The 21,375-nt window shown below is 44.4% G+C and overlaps 1 protein-coding gene across 4 annotated transcripts in view; it reads right to left on the reverse strand.

The window, feature by feature from the left end:
* LOC139368619 (signal peptide, CUB and EGF-like domain-containing protein 3) overlaps positions 1–21,375 on the reverse strand; it is a 105,189-nt gene that overhangs the window by 75,755 nt on the left and 8,059 nt on the right. For all 4 annotated transcript variants that reach the window (XM_071107707.1, XM_071107709.1, XM_071107711.1 and 1 more), the window contains exons 2-3: positions 7,028–7,150; positions 1,239–1,364 (exon numbers count right to left, since the gene is read on the reverse strand). In XM_071107707.1, the coding sequence (XP_070963808.1) occupies positions 1,239–1,364; positions 7,028–7,150 (249 nt within the window). The remainder of the gene's footprint in view (positions 1–1,238; positions 1,365–7,027; positions 7,151–21,375) is intronic.

A 21,375-nucleotide genomic window follows, 5' to 3' on the forward strand; every position in this document is an offset into this window, starting at 1 on the left:
AAGGGAGAGAGGGGGAGAAGGAAGAGAGGGGAGAAGGGAGAGAGGGGGAGAAGGGAGAGAGGGGAGAAGGGAGAGAGGGGGAGAGGGGGGAGAAGGGAGAGAGGGGAGAAGGGAGAGAGGGGGAGAAGGGAGAGAGGGGGAGAAGGGAGAGAGGGGAGAAGGGAGAGAGGGGAGAAGGGAGAGAGGGGAGGAGGGAGAGAGGGGAGGAGGGAGAGAGGGGGAGAAGGGAGAGAGGGGAGAAGGGAGAGAGGGGGAGAATGGAGAGAGGGGAGAAGGGAGAGAGGGGAGAAGGGAGAGAGGGGGAGAAGGGAGAGAGGGGAGAAGGGAGAGAGGGGGAGAAGGGAGAGAGGGGAGAAGGGAGAGAGGGGAGGAGGGAGAGAGGGGGAGAAGGGAGAGGAGAGAGGTGAGACGGGAGAAAGGGGAGAAGGGAGAGGAGAGAGGTGAGACGGGAGAAAGGGGAGAAGGGAGAGGAGAGAGGTGAGAGGAGAGAGGTGAGAGGTGAGAGGGTGGCTATGCTAAGCAGCAGAGCAGAATTACTTTCCCTTAATTTTGTAGCCTTTTAAGTTGAATGTGTGCTCCAAGGGGCTAATATGAATGGCACACTGGTGTAATATTAAACCATGAGAAAGTATGGTCCACTGACAGCTCACTCAGAGCCCTGAACCCAAGGTCAAGCTCTTCATCAATTTACTCTTTTGACCCAGACTTGTTGAAAAAAAGGGGGGCTTTTTTTGCATGTGGAAAACAGAAGGCGTGAGAGTTTCATCCTGCTATGTGGGACCAGGAAAGCTCTGCCAGAAGTGAACTACAGTAGTAGTCTAAACATAACACATTAGCCCTGATAAATAAATGATCCCTCCCCCAAAAGCCCTTTTCTGAAGTATGATAGACATCCAGTCTGGAAGATTAATTAATGCAACATCATGAATTATGTCAAGTTCAATGTTTAGGACTTGCACATGTGCAGTTGAATGGAAACCAGGCATTTCCTACTCAGGGACCTTCTGTAGGCAGTACTTTAGTTCTCTCCTTGGGCTATCCAAAACAAAGTGATTGACTGGACACAAGATCCCATGTAGCTCAGTTGGTACAGCATGGTGCCAGGGTTGTGGGTTTGATTCCCATAGGGGACCCATATGTAAATGTAGCCACTCACTACTCTAAGTTGCTCTGTATAAGAGCGTCTGCTAACTGTCTCTAAATGTCATAAAGCTGATCATCAGCTGACACACACTCACCGAGGCAGTTGTGTCCGTCGTGTGCGAGGCGGAATCCGTCATAGCATGTGCACCTGTAGTTCCCCGGGATGTTGATGCAGTCATGGACACAGCCACCGTTGTACTCACTCGCACACTCGTCTAAATCTGCAGGAAGAGACAGGGGGGCGGGTTAGGAGTATGGTCTTTTCATGTTTGACCTTCACCCCACCACCCAATGTTTGGACATATAGCCTGAGAGGGTGTTCTTGTTCAAATGAAACAGAGACTGAAATTACAAACGTAGGTACTTGTGAGATGTTTAAGGAGTATGTTTAAAAAATAATAATAATAATAATTTTAGTACAAAATATTGGTGCGTGTGTCCCTCATGAAATCTGCATAAGTACTACAAATCCAAGAGCAGAACATAAAAAGGGAAATATACAGGAACACTAAAGATGAATCAGAATAGAATAAATCAATGAATGTGTGTGAAACAAAAGCAGACGTGCAAAGAGAGTGTGATATATGCAATGTTCTATAAATAATGGCAGACAAATTTAGAAGCAGGCAGAGGGCACAGTACATTAAGTTTATTAGGCGTACAGTGTGTGGAGAATGTGAATGTGGCCATGAACACAAGGTGATATTAAAGATGAGACAATGGATGATAGGATAGAGAGAGAAAGTGATAGAGAGAGAGAGAGAGAGAGAGACAGAGACAGAGACAGAGACAGAGAGGGAGAGGGAGAGGGAGAGGGAGAGGGGAGAGAGAGAGAGGGAGAGAGCGAGAGAAAAAAAGAAAGCAAAGGACATGAGTAATACTGAGGAGAAGCAGACATGCAGCTGAACCAACACTCCAGTCAGTGAGCAGCATAAAGATGACAGAGGAGTAGAGTGGCCTGTTGAGGAGGTGGCTGAAGAGGCTTTGATGATGCGCTGGCAGACAGGGAGGCAGGCAGGGAGGTAGATAGGTAGGCAGACAGACAGGGAGGTAGATAGGTAGGCAGACAGGGAGGCAGACAGGGAGGTAGATAGGTAGGCAGACAGGCAGGCAGGGAGGTAGATAGGTAGGCAGACAGGCAGGCAGGGAGGTAGATAGGTAGGCAGACAGGGAGGGAGGTAGATAGGTAGGCAGACAGGGAGGGAGGTAGATAGGTAGGCAGGGAGGCAGACAGGGAGGGAGATAGGTAGGCAGACAGACAGGCAGGCAGGGAGGTAGATAGGTAGGCAGACAGGGAGGGAGGTAGATAGGTAGGCAGACAGGGAGGCAGGGAGGTAGATAGGTAGGCAGACAGGGAGGCAGGGAGGCAGACAGGGAGTAGATAGGTAGGCAGACAGGCAGGCAGGGAGGTAGATAGGTAGGCAGACAGGCAGGGAGGTAGATAGATAGGTAGGCAGACAGGGAGGGAGGTAGATAGGTAGGCAGACAGGGAGGGAGGTAGATAGGTAGGCAGACAGGGAGGCAGGGAGGTAGATAGGTAGGCAGACAGGGAGGCAGGGAGGCAGGGAGGGAGTAGATAGGTAGGCAGACAGGCAGGCAGGGAGGTAGATAGGTAGGCAGACAGGCAGGGAGGTAGATAGGTAGGCAGACAGGGAGGGAGGTAGATAGGTAGGCAGACAGAGAGGGAGGTAGATAGGTAGGCAGGGAGGCAGACAGGGAGGTAGGCAGACAGGCAGGCAAGGAGGCAGACAGGGAGGTAGATAGGTAGGCAGACAGGCAGGCAGGGAGGCAGGGAGGTGGATAGGTAGGCAGACAGGTAGGCAGGGAGGCAGGGAGGTAGATAGGTAGGCAGACAGGCAGACAGGCAGGCAGGGAGGCAGGAAGGTGGATAGGTAGGCAGACAGGGAGGTAGACAGGCAGGCAGATAGGCAGGGAGGCATACAGTGAGGTAGGCAGACAGGGAGGTAGGCAGACAGGCAGGCAGGGAGGTAGACAGGGAGGTAGATAGGGAGGTAGACAGGGAGATAGACAGGGAGGTAGACAGGGAGGTAGAAAGGGAGGCAGACATGGAGGCAGACAGGGAGGGAGTCAGGCAGAGTTGGAGATGCATCCCATCTTTTATTTTCTGACCCATTTAGGGCCAATGATCTGGGTGGTTTGGCTCATCTTTGTAGCTGCCTGGTACAGATGCCTCAGTGCTTGATTTGACTCGACAGCAATGGGCTGAGCCTGGACCAGTGCACTCTCTCTCTAACTCCCAGAGCTTCCTGCCACCACAAGTTTCTGCTGCTCTATCCCACGATGTCACACAGGAGACACACTAATGCCAGTCTCACTCTCATCTACCCCGGGCTAAGAGAATCTCATCCCCTCAACGAGAGGAGGCTTCCTCCCTCTTGGTCACAACACTGACATTTCTCAAGATCAACATGATTCTATCCAACTGTTCAGTCTGTTCAGTATTCAGTCTGTTACAGACCTATTTGACTCATTCACATTGAATGGAGCAGCATCAAATTCCTATCAAACAGGTGGATTTACTCCATGGGCAATACCAGTGAGATAAAAACAAAGTACTGTTCATGGGGTTAAAATAAAGAGAGATCAAGAAAGAGGAGAGACAATAAGAGCGAGAGAGAAAGAAAGTGAGAGAAGGGGGAGAGAGGGGAGAGAGAGAAAGATATATATATATATATATATAGAGAGAGAGAGAGAGAGAGAGAGAGAGAGAGAGAGAGAGAGAGAGAGAGAGAGAGAGAGAGAGAGAGAGGTTTCTGTAATGACTTGGACAGGGGACTTTGCTAACAGGCACTGACGCATGATGCTGCAGTGCAGTGGTTCCCATGCTGATGGACTAGAAGTTTGAGTGGATTGAATGGTTCTGAACCAGCCTGTCATGTTCCCTGTTCCCTGCTCTCCCAGACAACCTCCTTGGCATCCTCAGACAGAGGCTGTGCCACTGCCAAGGTGTGTGTGCCAGCCTGCCAACGAGTGTCTAAGAGCAGCCCGTCACCTGAGACCACACTAAGGACCAAAGTTCCCTCCACACACCATGAGTCATGACTCATCAGCAATAGAGGAACAAGTACCACGTATAGAACTAGTACATCAATATGTATTATTATCCTGTCTCTCTATCATGGTTTATTTATCTCCTCCTCTCTCAGCAGGACTCCAAGGACCTCTATTAGCAGGGTAAAAACACTAGCTGTCTTTACGTATACATGTTTCTATATTTCCATCGAATTCTAATGTTGAATACAGAATGCTCAACCTTAGTGTTATTGTATGGGTACACCTGCAGAGACATAGGCACAAACATACAGTATAATTAAGCAATAAGGCCTGAAGGGGAGTGGTATATGACCAATATACCACGGCTAAGGGCAGTTCTTATGCACTACGCATCACAGAGTGCCTGGACACAGCCCTTAGCCGTTGTATACTGGCCATATACCACAAACCCCCGTGGTGCCAATCCCCTATCATAAACTGGTTACTAACGTAATTAGAGCAGTAAATACATTTTTTAAAATATCATACCAGTGGTATACGGCCTGATATACCACGGCTGTCAGGCAATCAGCATTCAGGGCGCGAACCAACGAGTTTATAAAATGCAGTGCAGTATATCCAAGCATCACCTTCAGGATGCTCTGGGCTGTGTGTGTGGGTGCACTTGGCCTATGTGTAGTGTGAGTATATGAGAGTGTGTGTATGAGAAACAGAGAATAGGAGCGTCTGGCATGTGAGGGAGTCAGTCATTAAAATCCTATTGTTTCCGCATCATTACGATCATAATGAGGCCTCTGCTGATGATAACCCCTTTACCGTATGAGGGAAAACATTGCCTTTCGCCTCCAAGACAGACTCCTCATCCAGTTCCTGACGTGGGATATAGAGTAGCTGATAGACAGAGATATCAGCTAGCTGGACTGGGTGCTTCATTTTGAGTTAGGACTCTACACACACACTCACACATACTACACCGACTCTCCAACACACACATACACACACACACTCGTACACTACATACGCTCACAAACACAAAATACACACACACATGCATATTGATGCCACACACACACACACTCACACATAGAAACACTTTCACATCTTGATTGCCTAGTCACTTTTACAACCTACCTACATGCACATACTACCTCAACTACCTGAAGTACCTCGTACCCCTGCACATTGACGTGGTACTGGTACTCCGTGTGTATAGCCTCGTTAATGTTATTTTATTGAGTTACTTGTTTAAAAAAACAATGTGCTAAAGTTTCTTACTTTTTAACTCTGCATTGTTTGGAAAGGGCTTGTAAGTAGGCATTTCATGGTAAAGTCTACACCTGTTTTATTCAGCGCACGTGCAAATACATTTGATTTGATTTGAGTAATCCTCTAGTGTGTACGGTTTCAGAATGAACTGAAAAGCAACGCAGGAAGAGTATATTTGTACAGCTATCCTAATATCTCCATTTCCACACTTCTTCTTCCACAATCACAAGGCAAATGTTATGATAGTAAAGGCTGTAATTCCACCTCAACATATACAAGCGGCTGAACCCATTGGCCCATGTTTTGCCAGGGTTTAAGGTGTTTGTTTCGGTAACACCAGATCTACACCACTACAGTATCACATCTACTGCACTGCTTGCACAGCTTTTGAATGCGTTTGAAACGTACACTTGTTCAATTTGATCAGGTTTGTTGCCCTTAGCAGAAAACAGCAGGTTTTTTTTGCATTGCCTTCTACCTTTTATGATTATTTACCACAGCCAGTATAGGGGAGACAGGCAGCTCATGGCCATCAACTATACTTCCAGTATGGTGTTTATCGGCCTTGAGGAGTCTATGCAGACATACTGCTGATGAAGAGAGAGAGGCGCAGACTCTTTCAGGTATCAGAGCTCTACTCTCTACTCAGATTTTCAAGTGGGCACTTTTTTTATTTTTTTATTATTTAAAAGCAAACTTTTATAACCTGAAGGCAAACAGCCATGAAAAACACAATCAAATACATTCTAGAATAATCTTAGGAGTGGGTGGGGGGGGGGGTTGACATTGTGAAATATGGTTTTGCAGTAATACTAATAAAAACGTGGGGAAAGAACGATCCAGAGGCTTTGAACACTCCCTACTACAAAAACAGGGTTGTGTCTGACAGGCTATAGACAGTCACGGGCAGCCCTGGGCTGTGGAAACATCCTTGACTTCTTGGCAGACAGAAGCCTCTGATTGCTTTTTCATCCCACTATCTTAACTCTCTTCTCTAACATGTGCACGAAATGTACAGCTTCATTTAATCTTTGACACAAAAGAGCAGTCTGTCTTTTTCTCTCTGTCATTTTACGCAACATCTCGATCCTCTCTCTTCAGTCCGGGATTTAAAGGTGGAATCTACATTAGGGAAAAAGGCGCCACTGTCCGCCCCCAGCACATTTGTTATTGTTTTTGTGTTGTTGACAAAACAGAGGTGAGGTGCTTCAAGCAGTGTGGTAAAAAAAAATTGCTCTACATATTCTGCTGTTCTATTGGGAACTGCAATGATGTCAGAGGGGAAAACCGTGTTGGTTGTTTGCATTAGCTTCTTTGTTTTTGAAATATCCCAAAGGGAAGAAGCAGTTTCCCCATAAAGGATTCCAGCATTAAAGTTTTAAAGCCAATAAGACATGTAAAGCATACAATTGTGTGTGTGTGTGTGTGTGTGTGTGTGTATATGTGTGTGTGTGTATATGTGTGTGTGTATATGTGTGTGTATATGTGTGTGTGTGTGTGTGTGTGTCTGTGTGTGTGTGTGTGTGTGTGTGTGTGTGTGTGTGTGTGTGTGTGTGTGTGTGTGTGTGTGTGTGTGTGTGTGTGTGTGTGTCTGACACCTTACCTTCGCAGTGCTTGCCATCCCCCTTGTAGCCTGACTTGCAGATACATTTGTAGGACTTGAGTGTATTCTGGCAGATGGCATCGATGCTGCAGTTGTCAATTTGCTCTGCACACTCGTCCACATCTGACAGAGAGGGAGAGATGGAGGGAACAGTGACATCTAAGGACAATAACTACAAACAATGTTTCATATCCCCATGTGGCTAATGTACTGTACATTAGGGGAGGAGGGTCAATCATCCATCTGACAAGGTATTCACTATAGGATGTTTACTGTGGATACACAACCCCTGTAAAGTACCTGGTCAGACAGACAGACCACCACAAGAATACAAGCAGTCACACTTGATAAAGACAAAACAACTCAGCTCAGTAAACCCTGCTACACTGTGGTATGTTTGACAGCTTAATAGTTCTCAGAAACCCTTGTACAAATAAACAGTTAATTCAGGCGTTTTTGAAGAACCGATTGCTTCATAACAATAAACAAGTAGTTGAGTAATTACTATAACGTGTAAATAAACAGTCTATCATTGATTGACCTGTGATGAACCTCTGTTTGACTGCCTGCTGGCTTGGACAATCTGTACCTCTGATACGCGGGTCAAGAAATGGAGTAAAAAGAAAATGTTTTCATTGGGATGGTAGGATAGATAGCCCTCTGCCATGGTCATGAACCAGAGTTAGAGGGAAGGATGAAGTCCAAAAATGTATAATCAGGGATGTGATCAAGAAATCATATAAACTCAGGAAAAATAGGATATTAGTTTGAGATCAATTTCAATATTTTATGAATAAAGGATCATGTAAAAATCCCAATCTTTGATCAAATATTTGCATAAAAGTGGAATGATGGGCTTGATTAAAACAGGGAACTGGGGAGTGAAGTGGGGGCAGAGTGGGTTCTATGGTCCCCTCCTCTCTAATCCCACCTGATCCCGGTTAACCAGCCCAGGTGTTTGGGATTACCCCCGTTTGCAGGGGGGAAAAGCTTAACAAGGTTTACACAGCTTCCAATATCGACCCTTATCACAAGTCCTCTCTCTGCAGGGGCCCGGAGGACTGATCCCAGGGGTCTGCAATCTGAGACCTGTTAGTTTAGCATCTACCTTGGGAGCCATAGGCCATCACTTCCATGGACCTGACCAGAGAGGACAATGACATTAAAAACCCATGCTGTTCTTTGGAGAGGTCAGGTCTCAATAATCCTTGGAGAAGCTTTTCTTTTTTCCTATCCAAGGGAAGTCTGTAGGGTCAACTACACACACGTTTGACCTTTTGAGGTTGAATTAGAAAATAAGGTTTTCATCTGGCTCTATTTAATCTGTATCGCAGAGGTTCAGCGTTTACATATTGAAATGTAAAGGCTCCCGCGTCAGAGGAGACTGCATTCATGGTAGACGCTGCATATGTCGGCTCAATCGGGAATGACCTTTCAATTTATGTTGCGCAACCTGTAAATCTGTCCCCATCCCAAGCCATGTTGACTACAGGAGTTTAGTAGATGACTTTTCTCAGTCTCACACAAGCATTTGCAATACCAGAAGTCCCAAAGGCTCAAAGTAGTTCATTTCTCCATATTGATTTATATGACGTGGTAACAATGGGAATCCTCAGGGATAGAAACACAAGCGGGATCTTTTCTCTTCACTGATTATCCTCGAGGATGAATAGGACAACGTTCCTTCGGTCATGGAGCAAGCAACATTCCACATAACAACAGATTCATCTTTTAGTCAGGTTAACGGATTCTAAGGCTCTATGGTGATTCATATTCATTAAAAACTACAACTAAAGAATCTCACATGTCCACTTTAGCCTACATTAATGCTCCTATCCGGGTCATCAACTCCAGATCATTTACAATTAACTGTTTGGAAGAGGTGCACTTGGTTTTACTGCTAAATATTGCCTTTCACAGAAACATTGTTGTAAAAAATATCGAGTTACGACTCAGACAAGATGCAATACAACACTTTACACAAGATAAACTGTGGCATTATGCTTTGAAAACAAGCATTTATTTAAGACCTGCAAATTATTGAAATGTGTTCCTGGAAAAAGAATAGGTATTTTCTCACCTTCTCCTGTTTCTTTGACTTTATAAACCATAACAATGGTTGTATAATACTACCAAAATCCAAATCTAGAACACAACTTCACTGAGCAGTGGCACTGTTCTCAATTTTCTATTTGTTCTTGTATCGCCAATCTTACAGCCAGTGCCAGCAGAGATCAAGCTCCTCAACCGTAGATGTAACAGCAGACCCAACCATCACAAGCAAGCACTTCACTCACAACGCACAAGAGTATGTAAGGAACTAACTTTTAAGCCAAGCCTACACAAACTAATCTTTTGACTACATTGGCTGAAGCCAAGCTCAACATTTCAACAAGCACTGCCATACTTTATACAGCCTTGTATATTTCCCCAGATCTGGACAACAACATTCACTAACACTGAACCTCCCTCTCGTTAACACTAAAGAACAGAGCAAAGCTCAGTGTTCGCTGTGTAAGACCAAGGCTCTCCAACTTCAACATCTCTACAATGCACATGATATGCTACAATTATATAGCATTATATAGGAGAGTGCTTTCAGTTTGATAAACCCCTATAACTAATTCATTTCTAACTAGCATGGACCGAGCACAACTCTGCAAGTGCTGAGTGTTCTTGAAGGCGACAGCAATTTGTGTCCCCTCATTAGCCAAACAATAGAGGGGAAAGTGGGTAATTATGCCAACACTGTCTTTAAGAAATAATTCTGAACTTTGAGAAGAGCTTAATCAAGAACTTTTCATGAGCTGTCAGCTTAGGTCAGGGAACAAAAATATAAAATTGAGTAAGAGATTTCTTTCTTTAATCTCGAGTTCATCTCTCGTTTACAGAAACAGACATTTTTTAAACGGCTCACAAAGACGGCCAGTTAGTCACTCACTCAAACTTCAGGAGTAGTTCAATAAAGTGGCCACTTGAACAAAATAGAGTCTTGGCCATGTAAAAAGAACACGTCAGATGGCGTGTTGGTGGTTTAAATAAAAAGGCACCCGTCTGGGGAATTGGGTGCATTCCCTCCAACACATGCACAACAAAAGCTGAAAATATGCTGGATCTGTTACAAATAGAAAAGGCCGTTGCTGTAAAAATAAACATGTCAGAATCAATAGGTCCTACGGTACAGTCCCGAGGACATTCCTCTGAACACTTCAGAGACAAAGTTGCTGAATGTGTTCAGCAACGCTGCCCTCCTAATTGACTCATGCAACACATGAAAAGCTTTGCTTTTTCAGGCTGTACGTGTATGGGCCTTTTTTTCTTTGGCACTGATGTATCACAGTTGTTGGGAACAAGTTTAGGCAGCAGAGGTTGAACGCCGTGGTTTGAGACAGGGATGAATAAACAAAGTCAAAACAACCAAACGATAAAACGTCGCTGTAGTTCTGTGCATGTAGACGTGAAGTTTAGAGTTTAGGAGCTCAGAATGACATACTGTATGTAATGTAATGTACGCTAGTTACCCTTTCTGCTCAGCGCTTTGGTTGAACCCAAGGTTGGATGTCCTAGGAAGAAGTAGGTCAGTGCACTTTGTCTGAGTAGTAGCCCTGTAACGGGGCACATCATTCAAAGTCTCTTCCTTTCATAACTGGGCCGGGATAGTTGGCTGCTCTTAATACCACATTAAGTGAAATAAGAGCATGTCATGCACTAAGCCCTGGTTTATCAAACCCAAATCGAAAAGAGCTGCTGTGTCTTCAGGGTTTTGCTATCGTCAGCCTGTACGACGCTGTGACAGCGCATGCTCTATTCTTATCTAAAGTTCCGGAGGGGGGATAGCTCATTTATATAATCAAGTTGATTAGTACCTTGGTTTAACAAAGACCTGCAGACAAATGTGGTGCCATCCTCAGCATCATAGTACTCAGATATAAGTAAAATATTTGTTTCTGATATTGAGAGAAGAACAACCGTACAACTCTCTGAGTCCACTGCTGTGCATCCATGTTCCAATGCACCCCCCACATGCGAGCCAGAGAGGCTGCTAGGCCAGGGCTGTTGGCCATGGAGGTGAGACGTTGCACACAGCAAAAGGCTGGTCACCATTGTTCAAAATACACCGAATGCTAGTCACCAGCAAAAACATCGCAAAGGCTGGTCACCAGCAAAACGAGCACTGGTGACCAGCATGACTAGCCTATGCAGATTTTTTCAGCGGGGGGGTACTTTTTCCTTCTTATTTATGGGCAGGCCCAGGGATAAGCGGTGTATTTAGCTGGGCCGGTCGGGAATAGGGCTGAGGGGAGAGTGAGTGTGTGGGAGACTTGCTGGACCCAAGGTGTACAGTTCAAACACAGGGCAATGTTTACTTTGTGTGTTGAGACCCTCACTGTTTGCAGACCGCCCCCTGCCCTGTCCCGGCCCATCCCTCTTCCTCCCCCTACCACAGAAATAAGAGTGAATAACGCTGGGACACCCTATAGGGTAGACCAGAACAGAACGGCATGCTAGGACTAAGGCAGTGGTATTCAAAGTCGGGGTCGCGACCCGGAACTGCAGCGGGGTCCTTTAAAAAAATAATAGTTCAACATTTCGGAACAAAAAGAGTACAGATTATTGTATGGGACAATGTACAAATGTTTTTGATAAAGATCATTAGAAAAATACAATTTTATTGAGTAAATATATTTATTGGTGTCTTTTCACTTTGATAAGATATGAAAATGTAATGAATTTAAGGCTATTTGTATATGTAAAAATATTTTAAAAAATGGGGTCCCCAGAAATTCTAGTGGAATAAATGGGGTCCCAGTGGAAAAAGCTTGAATACCACTGGACTAAGACAAACATAACAGTGATGTGGCCAGGCCAGGGTTGTTGTGGCTCATCAATGCTAAACTAAATAGATTTTTATCAGTCCAACAGGAATGTCAAGAGTCTGAGACAGAAATGAGTAATCCCAAATCCAGACAAGAATGCAGATAATTTTTGAGTCATACAGTTATAGACTAACAGTCATAATAGTTTGAGATAAACTTACAATAAACAGGATGGCCAGTCCATCATCGCTCTTAACAACAACAACAAAAGAATATCAGTGGCTGTATTGATGGAGCTTCGGGGGCCAACACCATCAGTACATCAACAAGACCTCTGAGCTGCACTAGCAGTTGACCCTTGACCCCTGATGAGAGAGGAGGAGAAGAAGCAGGGGTCAGGTCTACAAAAAGCTGCTAGCCTTGCCTTCCTTCATGGAGCTAGGCAGCGGAAGTGGAGGGTGAAGAGGAGGGGAGGGTGTGTGTGAGCCATGGCAGAATGTCACAGCCCCTCACAACACACAGCTCATAGCAGCTCACAGCACACAGCTCATAGCAGTTCACAGCACACAGCTCATAGCAGCTCACAGCACACAGTGCACGTCTCATGGGTTATTAGGCCGACTAGGGCAGGAGACTGGTGGTCCAAAAAAGGGTTTGATGAAATGCAGACGTCAACATTAGTGCAAATTTTAGCATCCTCCCCCTGCCCCCACCCAAATCCTCCCCAGCTAATGAAGGGACACACTGTTTGACGTTCGGCAAAGCTTTTAAACGTTGTGAATAAAAATATAAACTGCTTCCATTTGGGCTATTTACACTCATCCTTCACACACTCTAAATGTTCAGGAATCATGACCACTGACTTGATCCTGGTCTTCTAAAAACAATGACACCAACTTCAAACCTGGCTGGACCCCTCCCTAGCTGGGTCCACCGACCATGCAGCGAGAGTCTACTGTAGATGGATCTTACTGTATGGTATAAAAATCAAATGGAACAAAACAGAAAGAACAAAACTGATTGTTCAAAATGTACTATAAATAAGAGCTGCAGAAGCAACTATGAAGTTATGATTCACTGACAGTTACGGTAAGTCTTGTATACCACAGTCAATAACACCTAGCCCTGTGTGTAGGTGGTGGTTGCTGATACATTAGCACTGTGTGTAGGTGGTAGTTGCTGATACATTTGAAATCACCACCTCTGTAGGTAGATTTTATTTTTTGAAACCTTTTATAAATAGAATCCACTTTGGATCTTCAGGTAAGATAGTTGTAAGTAAGATAATTGTAAGTGCTGTATGAGAGGTTTCGTTGCATTATCTGACATAAGACAATGGGCTGTAGGAGGTTGTGTAAGTCCTCTTCATAACATTAGCTAAAACCGCAAGAGCCCAAAATCAAATAACAGCAGAAGGGCTTTTATGAAGATTTCAAATGTAAGCTTTTCTATAACAGAGATGCAGTGACAATCTAATCATGGGACCTGGATGAGTCAGAGAGTGAGTAGGTACCATAGAAATAGAATCTCATCCTTTGGTACTGTAGGTAGATTATGCGAGCAAATTTGCCAGACCCCACCTCTTCCTCCTTCCTCCTTAACCAGCAGCATGCTACCCTGCATCCCACTGATGGCTTGCTTCTGAAGCTAACCAGGGTTGGTCCTGGATCGGAGACCAGATGCTGCTGGAAGTATTGTTGGATGGCCAGTAGGAGGCCCCCTTTCCTCTGATCTAAAACAAATATCCCAATGACCCAGGGATGTGATTGGGGACATGACCCTGTGTAGGGTGCTGTCTTTCGGATGGGATGTTAAACGGGTGTCCTGACTTTCTGTGGTCACTAAAGATCCCATGGCACTTATCGTAAGAGTAGGGGTGTTAACCCCGGTGTCCTGGCTAAATTGCCAATCTGCCCTTCATACCATCACGGTCACCTAATCTTCCCCAGTTTACAATTGGCTCAATCATTCCCCCCTCCTGTCCCCTATAACTATTCCCCAGGTTGTTGCTGTAAATGAGAATGTGTTCTCAGTCAACTTACCTGGTAAAATAAGGATAAAAAAAAATAATCTACATCTGGCTTAGGAAGTATCTTCCAACTGTAACCCTAGAATAGAGTAGAGAAGAGTACTCCCCTGGCCAGGTCTCATCTGACAGTAGAGCCCTCCTCCTTGTCTCACTTCAAACAGTAGGACAGGTGCCCATCTCTAGCTACAATTCTACAGTAGACAGTAAATTAGGCTGTGTAGCAGGGTTGGGGTCAATTCTTAATTGAGTTGAGAATTTGTCTTAAAATCCAATTCAAATCTTGAATTTGAATGGAATTGGCCACACTCGTCGGAAGAATTTGAAATAAATTTGAACTAAAGAATGTAGAATTTAATTCAGTGGAATTCTTTGAAATTCAAATGGATAATTGATTCCATAAATCATTATGCATATGTGTCACGTTCTGACCTTTATTTCCTTTGTTTTGTCTTTATTTAGTATGGTCAGGGCGTGAGTTGGGGTGGGCAGTCTATGTGTGTTTTTCTATGTTGGGGTTTTGAGTTCAGCCTAGTATGGTTCTCAATCAGAGGCAGGTGTCGTTAGTTGTCTCTGATTGAGAATCATACTTTGGTAGCCTGGGTTTCACTTTTGAGTTGTGTGTGTTTGTTGCCACATGGTACTGTTTCGTTCACGTTTATTGTTTTGTATTTTCATAGTGTTCAGTTTATATCTTAAAATAAACGTTATGGACACTTACCACGCTGCGTATTGGTCCTCCGATCCTTCTCGCTTCTCCTCCTCCTCAGAGGAGGAGGAATGCCGTTACAATATGTTTATTTTGGTCATCATGTATGGTTACCAACAATCTAAATTCTAAAACAATGAAGTATAGTGGTCTGGAAATATTGTTATCATTCTAGGTTGTTTATAATGATTAATGATTCTTACACTTAAATATTAAACAAAAAATACATATCTCAGAATGTAATAGATCAAACACTCAGAGGGCACAGAACAACCTAACATCTCATGACAAAAATACAAACAAAATACTGTTTGACATCGTTGAGTTATAATCAAGCTAATATTTCAAATATGATCTGTATTCTTTAGTGTAAGTTGGCAGATGCTTTTGGCAAAATATTTGCGAAAGGAATGAGACTCATGCTTGTCTCAGTTGAATGTCAATGAATTGGTATGAATTCAATTCTACTTCCTTTTTCCTTCTACTTCCTGTGGGGTGTGGCCAATTCAAATGTTAATTTCAAATAATGGTTTGAATTGAATTAAATTCCAAAATAACCCCAAGATGATGCTCACAAGAGAGCATGTTGACTCATCACTTGGATGTTACATTGTGACATGCAGGGCAACTCAAGCTCATGTTAAGGGCTGCAGGTACTGGTTAAGAGCATTGGTCCTGTAAACAAAAGGTTGCTGGTTTGAATTCCGACTAGGTGAAAAATCTGTCTATGTCCTTAAGCAAGGCATTTAACCCTAATTACTCCTGGCTGTCGCTCTGGATAACAGTGCCTGCTTAATGACTACAATGTAAACGTAAATGTTATACTAGAACAGTATAGCTCTGTGAGTGCATTAATGCCTGGGAGTGCATTAATGTGTGCCTCTCAACGGAAGAACTAAGTCGGAATAGATATAATGTCCTTGCTCAGCATGTGTTGCTTAGAGACATCAGTGCTTGGAGATGCATTGAGAGAACATTCTATTTTTACATCTTTGAATGAGAAACTACCCTATAGCTTCAGCTCAACCTTTCTGGACAATGCTCTGTCACTTTGATGGGCTGCATCCGGCGTGTGCAGCACCATGCTGTGCCTATAGAATTAGGATGAATGGTTGTGCCATGAGTGGCCATACTGGTCTATGACTCATAGACCCTTCTATACTGCGGAAAACACGTATTACAGTAATTCATTGACCCATGACACTCTCATCCATTGTCCATTCTTTGCCACTGCATATATTCCTAGAATATCAGCTGGGCTAGACAATCTGGACCCTCTCTTCTAAAATTATCCGCCGCCATTTTTGCAACCCCTATTACCAGTCTGTTCAACCTCTCTTTCCTATCGTCTGAGATCCCTAAAGATTGGAAAGCTGTCGCGGTCATCCCCCTCTTCAAAGGGGGTGACATTCTAGACCCAAACTGTTACAGACCTATATCCATCCTGCCCTGCCTTTCTAAAGTCTTCGAAAGCCAAGTCAATAAACAGATCACTGACCATTTCGAATCCCACCGTACCTTCTCCGCTGTGCAATACGGTTTCCGAGTTGGTCACGGGTGCACCTCAGCCCCGCTCAAGGTTCTAAATGATATCATAACCGCCATCGATAAAAGACAGTACTGTGCTGCCGTCTTCATCAACCTGGCCAAGGCTTTCGAATATGTCAATCACGTATTCTTATCGGCAGACTCAACAGCCTTGGATTCTCAAATGACTGCCTCGCCTGGTTCACCAACTACTTCTCAGACAGAGTTCAGTGTGTCAAATCGGAGGGCCTGTTGTCTGGACCTCTGGCAGTCTCTATGCGGGTACCACAGGGTTCAATTCTCGGGCCGACTCTGTTCTCTGTATATATCAACGATGTCGCTCTTGCTGTGGGTGATTCCCTGATCCACCTCTACGCAGACGACACCATTCTGTATACATCTGGCCCTTCTTTGGACACTGTGTTAACAAACCTCCAAACGAGCTTCAATGCCATTCAACACTCCTTCCGTGGCCTCCAACTGCTCTTAAACGCCAGTAAAACTAAATGCATACTTTTCAACCATTCGCTGCCCGCACCCGCCCGCCCGACTAGCATCACTACTTAGAATATGTGGACAACTACCAATACCTAGGTGTCTGACTAGACTGTAAACTCTCCTTCCAGACTCATATTAAAAATCTCCAATCCAAAATTAAATCTAGAATTGGCTTCCTATTTTGCAACCAAGCCTCCTACACTCACACCGCCAAACATACCCTCGTAAACCTGATTATCCTACCGATCCTCGACTTTGGCGATGTCATCTACAAAATAGCCTCCAACACTCTACTCTGCAAACTGGATGCAGTCTATCACAGTGCCATCCGTTTTGTCACCAAAGCCCCATACACCACCCACCACTGCGACCTGTATGCTCTCGTCGGCTGGCCCTCGCTACATATTCGTCGCCAGACTCACTGGCTCCAGGTCATCTATAAGTTTTTGCTAGGTAAAGCTACGCCTTATCTCAGCTCACTGGTCACGATAACAACACCCACCCATAGCACGCGCTCCAGCAGGAATATCTCACTGGTCATCCCCAAAGCCAACACCTCCTTTGGCCGCCTTTCCTTACAGTTCTCTGCTGCCAATGACTGGAACGTATTTCAAAAATCGATAAAGCTGCAGACTTAAATTTCCCTCACTAACTTTAAACATCAGCTATCTGAGCAGCTAACCGATCGCTGCAGCTGTACATAGCCCATCTGTAAATAGCCCATCCAATCTACCTACCTCATCCCCATATTGTTTTTATTTACTTTTCTGCTCTTTTGCACACCAGTATTTCTACTTGCACATCATCATCTGGACATCTATCACTCCAGTGTTAATTTGCTTTATTGTAATTACTTCGCTACTATGGCCTATTTATTGCCTTACCTCCTCACGCCATTGGCACACACTGTACATAGACTTTTTTTTATATTGTGTTATTGACTGTACGCTTGTTTATTCCATGTGTAACTCTGTGTTGTTGTTTGTGTAGCACTGCTTTGCTTTATCTTGGCCAGGTCGCAGTTGTAAATAAGAACTTGTTCTCAACTAGCCTACCTGGTTAAATAAAAAAATAAACAAATATCGCATACATATTTCCTAGAATTTCGCATACATGATAACAATGCATCCAACTTGAAGGATACAAGTAATTCATTCACAAGGTTTAAGCACCGTTTCTTCAATCGTGGCATATGTCCTCAACTTACAAACTCTTCATGTTGTCATGGCCTCTAGCTCCATAACATTTCATTTTATATACGAGGAGGGTGGTACTTAATGCTGTTATATACCTTATTATTTATAAAGCCAGAGCTAAATGACATGACACTCTCCCCTGTGCACACTGCAATTACATTCATTGGCGGCTGCGTTAGCAAGATACAGCACCTACTATAAAGAGGGAAACATAGCAATTACAGCAGAAGTGTTAGTCCGATATTTTTAGCTGCTTCCTGTGAAACTATGAGGCATAAAGTGAATGGCTCTCTGTGTGTGAGTGAGATGCAGAGTAGAGCATGGCAGCTCTTATCTGAAATATACAGCTCGCGGAGGTAATAGCAGAGGAGTGAAATACTTGTTCTAATGGCATCATAAGAGTGTCATTAGAGACAAACACTATATGGAAAAATTGTTAATTTTGACATGTTACATTCATTAGATATCTCTGTTTCACAAGAACTGAATTGCACTGGGAGACAGTCCATCTGGCTTCTCCTATTAGAACTCCAACACACTTCAAACTACTAAGGATAAAATAAAAGGTCAATAGAAAAATGGCAATCTTAGAGTAGTATATGGAAGATATTGGTTGCCAAACGTCTGGCACCTCCTAACGTCTGGTAGTGCAACGTCTGGCACCTCCTAACGTCTGGTAGTGCAACGTCTGGCACCTCCTAACGTCTGGTAGTGCAACGTCTGGCACCTCCTAACGTCTGGTAGTGCAACGTCTGGCACCTCCTAACGTCTGGTAGTGCAACGTCTGGCACCTCCTAACGTCTGGTAGTGCAACGTCTGGCACCTCCTAACGTCTGGTAGTGCAACGTCTGGCACCTCCTAACGTCTGGTAGTGCAACGTCTGGCACCTCCTAACGTCTGGTAGTGCAACGTCTGGCACCTCCTAACGTCTGGTAGTGCAACGTCTGGCACCTCCTAACGTCTGGTAGTGCAACGTCTGGCACCTCCTAACGTCTGGTAGTGCAACGTCTGGCACCTCCTAACGTCTGGTAGTGCAACGTCTGGCACCTCCTAACGTCTGGTAGTGCAACGTCTGGCACCTCCTAACGTCTGGTAGTGCAACGTCTGGCACCTCCTAACGTCTGGTAGTGCAACGTCTGGCACCTCCTAACGTCTGGTAGTGCAACGTCTGGCACCTCCTAACGTCTGGTAGTGCAACGTCTGGCACCTCCTAACGTCTGGTAGTGCAACGTCTGGCACCTCCTAACGTCTGGTAGTGCAACGTCTGGCACCTCCTAACGTCTGGTAGTGCAACGTCTGGCACCTCCTAACGTCTGGTAGTGCAACGTCTGGCACCTCCTAACGTCTGGTAGTGCAACGTCTGGCACCTCCTAACGTCTGGTAGTGCAACGTCTGGCACCTCCTAACGTCTGGTAGTGCAACGTCTGGCACCTCCTAACAAGATTATGCTCTTACCGGATAGAAGTCAAACAAAAAGCATGTTATCACATCTAGACTTCTAGTTATAGGTTTTATACACTGAGTGTGCAAAACATTAGGAACACCTTCCTAATATTGAGTTGCACCCCCTTTTGGCCTCAGAACAGCCTCAATTCGTTGGGGCCATGGACTCTACAAGGTGTCGAAAGCGTTCCACAGGGATACTGGCCCATGTTGACTCCAATGCTTCTCACAGTTGTGTCAAGTTGGCTGGAGGTCTTTTGGGTGGTGGACCCTTTTTGATACATATGGGAAACAGTTTAGCATGAAAAATCCAGCAGCGTTGCAGTTCTTGACACACTCAAACTGGTGCGCCTGGCACCTACCCCCATACCCTGTTCAAAGGCACTTAAATCTTTGTCTTGCCCATTCACCCTCAGAATTGCACACATACAATCCATTTATCAATTGTCTCAAGGCTCAAAAATCATTCTTTAACCTGTCTCCTCCCCTTCATCTATACTGACTGCAGTGGATTTAACAGGTGACATCAATAAGAGATCACAGCTTTCACCTGGTCAGTCTATGTCATGGAAAGAGTAGGTGTTTCTAATGTTTTGTACGCTCAGTGTATATCAAGTGTTAACATTCTGGGGTACCTTTCTACAATCATCCTCAATTTGAGAAGATCACAGCTTTTCCTATGACTCCTCTCACCAATTGTCCTGAGCGATTAGTGCTTTTCTAGGTCGGTTTGGTTTTGGTTATATATATTTTCTTAAAGCACAGTTTTCAATTTCGGTTTCAATACATTTTTTAAACTTTAAATGCATTATGAAACAATAGCATAAAAATAATTTTGGGGCTTTTTGAAATTCCAAAGCCAAAAATAGTGAACTTTCAATTACCAAAATATTTAAAATATTCCATTGTCTCTGTCAGGTCCACATTGGATAGACATTACTATGAAAGAATAAAATATTTCAGTTCTGTATATGACTTAGTTTTTATATGATTACTTTTATTTTTAATTCCTTAAGGTCATCATCTCATCTCTGCTCAGGCAGTAGCAGTCAAACAGCCAGACAACGTTCTCTCTGTACTTCCCATACTGCTCTCTCTGTAGTCATCCTATTTAACTAGCCTAGTTGCAGAGCTGTCTGACGAAATCCTTTTCTAGTTCTTCAAAGAAGACCAGGCATACTTTCACAAACTGTCTCTATCCCTCTCTCTCGACATTGTGTTGTGTACATTCCTCTCTCATGCGGTCTGTGTGTATCTAACCTTACATAGCAGACGTAAAAGTGTATCCCTCTTTGCTAGAGAGAGGAATTATAACATTTCTGCACTGAACTAGGTTGAATATTTGCTTAATGAAAACTACAACTCCCTTCAGCACAGTGTCCCACATAGTTCTTGAGTTGATTTCTCCAGGGAATGATTTGATTTCTCTTTAGAGAAACAGCGTTGGGGTCACACAAAAAACATTAAAGTAATTGAACCGACATTGGTCAATTAGTTGTTTAATAACCTCCCCCCCCCCAAAAAAACCATGTACCTCACCAAATATATATATATTTTTTTGAAACATTCCTTGATGTGTTGGGTTTTTCCATTACTAAGCAGAATAAGAGCATTTCCTTTCATTTACAGCAGTCCCCAAAGCTGGCTCTAGCCTCAAGGAATGTAAACACAAGCAGTCTGTAAACAAGGCTCTTTCTGGCCCCCCAACCCCCCTCCAACAACACTGACTGACTGACCATCACAGACCAGTCTACAGACGTCCCTCACTGACCCAAAATCTCAAAAAGAGGCGCAGTTGCATTATTAGGCAAGGCCAAAGGGGTCTCAGGAGGGAGTGGTGTGAGGAGGAGGAGGAACGGTCTGGGACAATGGCAGCTAGGCTCTCCTCTCTTCTCCTCTCCACTCAAACCATGTTGAGCCTCAGCAGTGGAGAAAACAGAGAACTAAAGCAGACAATCCCACAGAGTAGACACTTACTTTTGGTCCTGGATCACACCATTGCCAATCAGTGAGTCATGGAACAGAAAAACAAATGGTGGGATTAATGATTTGAGAGCAGCCCCAGCTGTCGGCTCCTAACGGGGGATGGACAGGCCGGCCCTCCAGTGCCTTGGAAGCTCTCCCCTGTCCAT

The sequence above is a fragment of the Oncorhynchus clarkii genome, chromosome 16 (assembly GCF_045791955.1).
Source record: "Oncorhynchus clarkii lewisi isolate Uvic-CL-2024 chromosome 16, UVic_Ocla_1.0, whole genome shotgun sequence".
NCBI lineage: Eukaryota > Metazoa > Chordata > Actinopteri > Salmoniformes > Salmonidae > Oncorhynchus > Oncorhynchus clarkii.